This window comes from Buceros rhinoceros, unplaced genomic scaffold (assembly GCF_000710305.1).
Source record: "Buceros rhinoceros silvestris isolate BGI_N320 unplaced genomic scaffold, ASM71030v1 scaffold44970, whole genome shotgun sequence".
NCBI lineage: Eukaryota > Metazoa > Chordata > Aves > Bucerotiformes > Bucerotidae > Buceros > Buceros rhinoceros.
In genome coordinates this window covers 20,495-29,296 of record NW_010392187.1, presented here as the reverse complement: position 1 = coordinate 29,296, position 8,802 = coordinate 20,495, and the positions used below count along the sequence as shown (strand labels likewise).

At 41.1% G+C, this 8,802-nt stretch overlaps 1 protein-coding gene across 1 annotated transcript in view; it reads left to right on the top strand.

Annotated features, from left to right (window-relative positions):
• The window catches only part of FAM35A (family with sequence similarity 35, member A), a 14,544-nt gene that overhangs the window by 1,091 nt on the left and 4,651 nt on the right, over positions 1-8,802 (top strand). Inside the window, exons 2-9 of the mRNA XM_010144106.1 lie at positions 1-492; positions 836-943; positions 1,732-1,926; positions 2,760-2,894; positions 3,407-3,613; positions 4,246-4,480; positions 5,067-5,182; positions 5,755-5,928. The exon at positions 1-492 is cut by the window's left edge and continues 2 nt beyond it. Of these exons, the coding sequence (XP_010142408.1) occupies positions 1-492; positions 836-943; positions 1,732-1,926; positions 2,760-2,894; positions 3,407-3,613; positions 4,246-4,480; positions 5,067-5,182; positions 5,755-5,928 (1,662 nt within the window). The remainder of the gene's footprint in view (positions 493-835; positions 944-1,731; positions 1,927-2,759; positions 2,895-3,406; positions 3,614-4,245; positions 4,481-5,066; positions 5,183-5,754; positions 5,929-8,802) is intronic.

Sequence of the window (8,802 nt, the reverse complement as noted above, 5' to 3'; positions counted from 1 at the left end):
CTGCTGAGCCATTTGTAAATGAAATCCATATAGAACCACTGAGCTCAGGAATATTGTGCTCTCAAGTAGACAGTTGTTGTAACAGCTCCTCTAAGAGAGCCCACAAGTGTGAAGACTCCTTTCATATTTTTCACTCCGTCTTGAACAGACAGCTGAAATCAAAGAGAGTGAAACTGAATTCTTCTCCAGCTGGTCCTGGGGCAAGAGTGGATCAAGAGGGGATGATGGAGCTTAAGAGACTTCAAAAGAAACTATCACCACTTAGTAACTGCTGCTGCAAAAGTCAGAAGTACGATGTTTTGGTCACAATAGTTCATCCTTGTAATATCAAAGAAATACAGGTGAAGACTAGACCAAAATTTTCCAGTAAAGTTCCTGTAGCAACCATTGTGGTTACTGACCAGTCAGGAATTGAGAGAAAGGTGGTGCTGTGGCGTGGTGCTGCCTTCTGGTCACTCACCGTGTTTCCTGGGGATGTTGTGCTGCTTACAGGTGAGAATTCCTTTATTTGCCTGGTTAAAACGTGGATCTCTAGAATACCTGTGTAAAGTAGAACAAGATGTAACCAATACAAAATTGTTCGGTGACTACCAGAATTTAAGAAGCCTCTTTCTATTTGTTGAAAGTTCCTTACAAATTTAAGAATTACATCAAACTTCTGAGAGAAAATAAACTCATTGTAAATGGTGTTGGTAGATTAAAAACCCCTCTTTGTTACTGAGTGATCTCTTCCAAACTGTCTTTCACACCTGTGCGTACGATGGTTCTGCAGTCAAGTACAATACTCTTCAGTATCATCGATACAGCAGTTGATAAGGTTGCTTTTTTCTTGTAGATATAGTCATGTGTGAGGATCTGTGGTGTGGAGAAATCATGCTGCAGTCTACGTTTACCAGTCAGTTACTGAATCTGGGGAACTGCTCGGCTCTCAATCCAGAAGAATGTAAGATTGTAGTGCACAAGTTTCCACAAAGTCATGGTAAAACAGCTATGTGAAGTACGCTGTTTGGTGGGCAGTGCCTCACACACGGGATTAAATGGAGATGTGAACCACTGGGAGGTATGGCAGGAGCACCTGCAGATGTCATGATGTCAGGCAGATATGAGGAGCTGATGGTGAAGGTAGGGGGTTACCATTCAGCAGTCTGAACTCTGAAAAACCAAACTCTTTGAGCTAAGTTTAAGACTCAGGGCTCAACCTGAGATGTCTGAGATTTCACAAGGATTAAATTTTTAGCAAAACGTAGAGGATTTTAGAGTCAGTAGATCTATTCAGGGAAAGTAATTAATTGCAGGCCACTAAGCACAGAGTCTTTAAAGGTTCTTGAGCCATGGAGGGATGGAGACGAAGGGGAAAACACAGTGCAAGTAGCACCATGAGCCTGTATTATTCTTGCACCATGAACTTGGATTTATTCTTGAGACCCATTATTGCCAGCTAATTAAGGCAGGTTCTGGGGTAAATGATTATGAACTCTGCTCTTACCAACTATGAGAAGATCCTTCCTGGTTTGGGTGTAATTTACAGTACTGTATGTAGCTGAACTTTGGGATGTCACCAAGAGGAGGCAGATGAAGTGCAATTTAATTTTGGTTTAAGTGTTACACATCTAATTTTCTTGCCTTAGAATTACTGTGAAGTAGTTTTGGTTTTGTCAGTGTAAACATGTACCAACTGATAAATTTTATACCCTTAAAAGGTGTCCCTTTAACTTTGTTTTTTCATGTAAGTTGATCCTGTAGTGGATGGTGATATTCTTCATGGCTTGCTGGCATATATATCATCAGAATTGCCACACTTCAGAGACATTCCACAAAGACCAGTGCAGAGGCTGGACAGTGTCCAGTACATACAGCTGGACCAGCTCCAGCCAAATACGCTGGTTCACGCTGTCTTGAAAATCGTCAGCATTGCTGTATTAACAGGTAAGGTCATGCACTGAACTTCAGCTTCCAAACCTTCAATAGTTTTCTCAGGATTCCTTCTGCTGAGGCAATTGTCCATGTTAAAATTGATAATCTGTTTCCATTTCTTCATAATCAGGCCTTAGAGCTGCTTCCCAGTATTTTCTCCACCTGAAATGAACAAAACCAAGTTACCTTTGGGCATTCTCACAGTATTTCAGGCAGTGTCTTGCCATGTTTTTTTAATACACTTTAGGCAGTTAAGGCCACTGTTCCCACCTGGGAAAGGAGTCTTCCTCTTTTCCCTGTGTAACTGTTCTGGTATCTTTACTGTTTCACAGTTCCTCAGTGCTTGACTTCAAGCTTTGCGTACAAGTTTGATCATACTGTGCTATCATCTTGTTCTAATAAGATTCAAACTTTTACCGGTGCTGTCAGTATCATGTTTATTCATTATAAATAGAGAATTCCACAGAAGTTACAGGAACTTTAACTTCTGATCATGACAGTCTGTAGCTGAGGCATTGAGTATGATTCCCGCCCCCCCCCCCCCCACTTACACCAGTCCAGATGAGTGGGAGCTGAAAGATGCTCAGATACCTGCTGCTTCAAATGGGGGTCTAGTGCAGAGTATTTAGGTGGATGAAAGTAAAATGTGCTTTATGCATGCCTTCCAGCTAGATTGGTGTTGCTGAAGAAATCGGATTGTTTTCATTCTGTCTTGAAGAAATTGCTGGTGCATTCTTGTTTGCTTGTAATCCTGCCTTAAAATACAATAGGAGCATTATTTAATATTGAGGCTTGTGGGGTTTGTGTGTTTTTTCTGTGGAAGTCACAGAATTTCACTTTTTCAGAATCCGTGTATAGCTACAGAGGTGGCAACCAAAGAAAAATTATTCTAACAGTAGAACAGAACCAAGATCAACACTACAGGATGGTGCTGTGGGGAGCTGGGGCTGCCTGGTGCCCTCAGCTGCAGAGGAAAAAAGGTAAAGTCCTTGTACCTGTTAGGTTGCTGTGAAAGGATTTTTGTGATGCTATGAATATCTTCAAAGTGCTTCAGCTGGGAACATTTTTCCATTCAACCTTTAAATATTCCCTGTGGAAGGGCAACATATTTGATATCTATTTTAGCATGTCTCCTTTGTTCAGAAGCAGTGGGGTTTGAGGTTTTTTCTCCTAATTTTCATTCTTCTCCTTTCCACCTGCCTGCAATGTCAGGTGTGTTACCCTGATGCTCTAAAAAGCACCTCTTGCATCTAAAGGTGTCTCTTGCAGGAATTACTACTGAAGTTTGGTTTATTCCTGGCTTTGTTCTTTTGAATCAGTGGAACTGGGCTTTTGTTCAATAGTTAACTTAAGAGTTGCTATTTCTGATCAATGGATACACTTAGGAAGTAAATGCCTGGTTTGTTTCTCAGTCTTGTAGGTGACCTTGACTTTCTATAACTGAACTAAGGTATAGGAAGTAAAATCATCTACTTGCTTTTTTATTCTGTAGGTCACATATGGGACTTTAAATACCTCCTGGTCCAGCGTAGTTCTGTGTCGGGTGACTGTGAACTGCACACCACTCCATGGTCATCCTGCAAGTGCTTGTTTGATGATGAGAAAAGGGCAATTGAATTTAAAGAAAAGTTTCAGAGAAGCGAAACATCCCTAATGCAGATAACAGAGCTCTCAGCACATCTGGAGGAGAAATGCTCAGGTGAAGTTGATATCCATAGCTCTGCAGTGCTTGTTGTGCAGTGCGTAACTAAGCAAAATAGGTGCTCTCTTGATCAAGTAAAATGCTTTTTTGTAAGTTAGCAGTGTTCTGGGAGTCTGAATTGATTCCGGAGGCTGCTCAGCTCCCAGCCAAGCTGTGGATGCAGCCTTCAATCTGTGAGCCCAGGGGTGAGCTAGGCATGATACATGGTACTGTACAAAGACAGGCAGAAATGCCACCTTCTGCTGTCCACCCCAGCCAGTCCAGCAATGATGTGATTAACCACTGAAAGGCTGTTGAATAGTGTTTCTCCAAAACTGGAATGCTCTAAAGCAAGAGTGAAATAGCTACTGCTATTGCAAAGTTCTTAGAGGAGAACAAAGCCTACACTTTACACACAGTCACCCCTTCCCAGATAGACTGAGAAGGTTGTGAAGATGGGTGTCAAACATGAAGTGAGCAAGTAAAATTTTCTGCATGAATGGTCTCTAAACATGAGCATGTGACTAAAGGAAAAAATCCAGACTTTTATCGATGATGGTTTTGGTTTTGAATCGGCTGTAACCCTCGCTTTTGCTGTCACTTACAAATGAAACTGAATGCGGATTTGAGTGAAATTGTTGTTTTTGCAGGAGTGATTCAAGTGCGAGCCCGTATCTCAGAGCTGAAGTTTACCATTTCAACTGGTCAGTACAAGCAACTCACCTTCCATGCTGACACTTCACTGGAGTGTGTTTTGGCTTCTCTGCCTATGATTATATATTCAGGGTGTGCCAGATGTGGTTTGGAACTACAGGTGGATGAGAACCTGATCTACAAGCAATGTATTAGATGCTTGCCATACAACAAAGTGAAAACATTCTACAGGTAACCAAAATAAACCTAAAATAATGTGAAGTACAACTTTGTGTTTTGAGTTCCCGTGTATAGAAAATGCTGGTTTTAAGGTGTGGTTAGCAATTTCTGGTTTTTAAGGGTTTGTCAAGGAGCTGTTCTTGAATTGCTGAATTATATTGTCATTATTTATAGGTGATATTCTTGTTTAAATCTAACTCTTCAGTTATTTTCAATACTGTGTTGTACAGTAACAGGGTTTACTCAGTACTGTGTAGGTAACCTAAGATGAAGTAGAGGCTTGAGGACCAAAGGAAAACTCCTTGAGTATCTTGGCCTAAGTTTGAAATCATGTGAATACACCACCGTGATTTTAAGCTGATGAATCAACTGTAGCCTTGCAGAAATATTATTAATGAATGTTTTCAGTGAGCACTCTCATGGAGCAGAGGTAGAAAGTTACCAGCAGGTGGCACTGTGAGACAAGGGGTGCGTGCACCTTTACTCTGAGAAAATGCTGGAGGGTGATACTGCCTTGTGTGGCTTTCATTCAGAAACGTCGCTCCAGTCAAAAACCCATAGCCCCTAACTGTCAAAAGTCTTTTGTTTTCTGATCCAGACCTGCCTTGATGACAGTAGAAGATGGAGGGCACGAAATTTATGTTCACGTGGTGTCCGAGTTGATGGAAAAGATCTTCCTCAATATTCCTGCAGACTGGCTCAGCAGATCAGTGGGTACTGTGTCATGAGTATGCGTGGCGGAGACAGGCAGCAACACTCACAGTCAAAGAACAAGTTTTAATTACGGGCTATTTAGAACTGGGCTGAGATGGTTTTGGAAACAGGATGATTGCTCATGTTGTATGAGACTTACCAAAAAACCCCCCACAAACTCAAAGAGAACATTTTGGTGTTCTCACAGCTAGAATTGAGATGGTGTCAACAGTTATTACATGTTACATAATGAAATAATCAGAGATGACATGGATTCCTCATATGCAAAAGCATCTCTTGGCAGGTTTTGGAATCAGCTGACACGCTCTCATGATGTCAGTAACTGAGCAGTGTGTCAGACAGGCTTCCCTTGATATGTCCTGACTGACTTCTGGAGAGGTCTTCTACCTGATTCATGGGTGCTACAGTTTAATGAGAAACAGTCTTAGCACTGTTTTTGAAAAATGATTACATCCAAAAGCTATTTTCCTATTTGAGCTACACTTCCACTAATTCAGAGTAGCTTTCGTGGAGGTGGAATGTGAATGTTGGGTGAAAATGAGGAGTAAACTGGTTTGTTCTGTCTTTTGCAGTGCCCTCTTCAGCTATAACCTACGGCTCGGTAGTAGCAGATCTGTGTCACTCGCTGCTGGCTGATACGGAAGCATCCTATTTGTTGGCCATTAGGAGCCACTTTGTGCTGGATGAAAACAGCTACCCTTTGCAAAAGGATTTCCATCTGCTAGATTTTCATCCTGATCTTTGGAGCATTGACCTCTGCAGTAACTGAGTGACCACAGAAGCTCACAGATGGCAAACAGAAGAAAAATGAATTGGCTCAAGGAAGCAAATCTCTTTAAAAATACAAGAAAGGATTTTGGTTTTAACTTATTAAAAAACCCTAAAGGACTGGTATGGAGTATCTGATAGTATATACAGCTGCTGTAATATTGATAAATTGACAAAGTGTATTTTTATATGTATGTTTTTATCTTATTAAATTCTTAGTGGGCATCTGGTTTTTTCTCCCCCTCTTTCCTTTTCTACTTTTGTGTATCTAGAAGTTATTGCACTGCTTTAAGAGGTTTTGAATGATTTAGACTGGTGCATTCTTTTGTGAGCCCTTTGAAATATTTAATTGTCTTGGTATTTATTGATGTAGTATTTATCCAGCATAAGCTGGCAAATAAACTTAATCACCTTAAGCCAATTTAATCAGTTTCACCCTGGTCTGCAACATTTTCTCCCAACTTGATTAGATTTAGAAATTCATGTAATACTTTCTCAAGCCATAGTGTATTCTGATGGTGATTTTGACCCTTCTATGAATCTGTGACGTGCTGTGACTTCACTACTGTACCAGAAATCCAGAGCTGTCCAAAGTCTGCCTGCCTGAGTTTGGGCTTTTCAACAAGCTCCTTTGTTTCAGGTCTATATTGTTGCCTTAAAGTTCCAGCCTTGGTTCACACTCACTGCTTCTCCACTGATGCTGTGAATATTGATTCAGTTGTTTCTCACCTGCTGGATTTGAAAAAGAATTTTGTTTTCCCAGAGAATGTTTCTCTCTGGAACAGCTGAGAGCAAGCTGAGAGTTTCATGGTTTGTGGACCCAGATATTGTATGCAAATGTTCTCAGTGCCTGATGGATTTTTCGTAAGAGGACTTACATGTTTTTGAGTGTGCATATCCAGGGCTTGCTTCTAAGAGTAAAACCTTGGCCTTTTTAAAAGTCCTCGTAAGAATTCCACTTGTAGCTACGAAATTGTACTTACTATTCAAGATAAGTCACCAAGATATCCTGGTTTAGAATACAGGCCAAAGGATGCTGTGTTCTCCCCACTTCTTAATCACTTGTGTAGTATTAGCAGCAGAAGTAAGGAGTCAGGCCCCCAAACAGGAATACCTGTTTCTGAGGTATGTTTTTCTTCATGTTCTTTTCCCACCTCTGGTGGCACGTTCCTGTCATGTTGATGAAAATCCCCATTCTCATGGAGTTGGGCAGCTCCTCATCTGGGGAGATACCTGATCCTGTAGTTTTTACTGTGTGTCTGACAGCACATTGCTTATAGATGATTTCCTTGCATGGTGGCAGGTTGTGGGCCTTGTTTGGAACACTGGAATGATGATACCCTTTTTGTGGCTGCCCTGGTGGAGGCTTTCCTCTTGCTTTGACAGAGCTGAAAGTGGTGCTGAAAAGGCAGATTGGGGTCACTGGAAGCAATGTGTAGAAAAGGTAAGCCTGAAAATCTGTGTACTATTGCTCTTAAACCCTCTGAAAAACAGAAAGAGAAGTTGGAAATGGGGACTATGGTCTCTTAATGGATTGAAAAAGTCAGGACACTCAAGCTGAAGAATATTCCATCACAAAACAGTTTTCTAAAATGTGTTAATTTAAAAACAGTGTTGTCACATTGCTCGTGAGATGCCAACTTAAGTGACTCATTTGCACTATTTATCATGTGATTCTTATCATTTCCACTAGAGTGAGTGAAATGGAAGTGTTTGTATATTTTAAAATGAGACATCTTTGAAACATTTGCCTGGCACCTTTTATACCATTCTGTGTGCAATCAAGTTACTGCATATTATTACTGAATGCTGCTTCTAGGAGCACCCTGTGACAGAGGACAGAGAAGTAGTGAAAGGTGACATAGCTATAGAATCACAAGCATCAGTAGATTCTGCTGATCAGTAATTCTAGCATATTTTAATTTTAATTCTATTTGGCAACCCTAGAATGATCTTTACATCCAGGCATTTTAAGTGTGTTCAAGTTCTTCTGCCTTTGTACCTAATTCCTTCTATTTGTGAGTTGTGACTTTCATAGTTGTGGTACCTTCAGCTACAATGGTGTCTAGAAAGAGGTGACCTTTTTTCCAATTAAAATGTAACTAGTTTTATTGAGGCTGGTGAATCAGGCAGGGACATGGAGATGAGGGGCTGCAGGCAGCGTTGCTGGGCACCCAAACTACAACAAATAGATCCCATCAACACATATAACTGTGAATGGCAGAAATAACCTGGGTTTTTAGGACTTTAGTTGATACCTTTTTTACCCCCCACCAATGTAATTTTTCCTCAAAGATTAAATGTGATCTCTGCCAGTCTGTTGGTTTCTTTGGCAACCAGAGGCTGTGGCGTGAGAGAGTTAAATGAGATTTTCTTTTGATTCCCAAGACCTGTGATAAGTCAGTATGTCCATGAGCAAAGGTTACATAAACTAATAGATTAGAACAAGATGTAGTTGCATAAACACTGTTCCTGCATTTCAATCTGTCAGCCCTACAGATTACTGTGGGCAGAGCCAGCCTGGGGCTTAGCATCCATCTCGCTGCACTGCCGCTGGCGCTGCGGACTCTGGAAACAGCTTATTCCCCGCTGCGGGACTGCGTGGAGATCTGCGAGTGCTACTGCATAGGTCTTGTTTGTGCAGGTATTTAGTACCTGGTGCTGTTGCTCTCAGTGTGACTTGACTTTGGAATGTCACCCTGGTGTATAGGTCACATAATAATGTTGTCTCTGTCTCATTTAAGCAGTGGTCTTGCCTCTTATGAGGGAGGTCTGATACAGGCAGCCACAAGAAGTAGATCCAAATCATCTTCAAATTCTTTCAGATTTCCTGAAGACTCTGTCTTCCACCT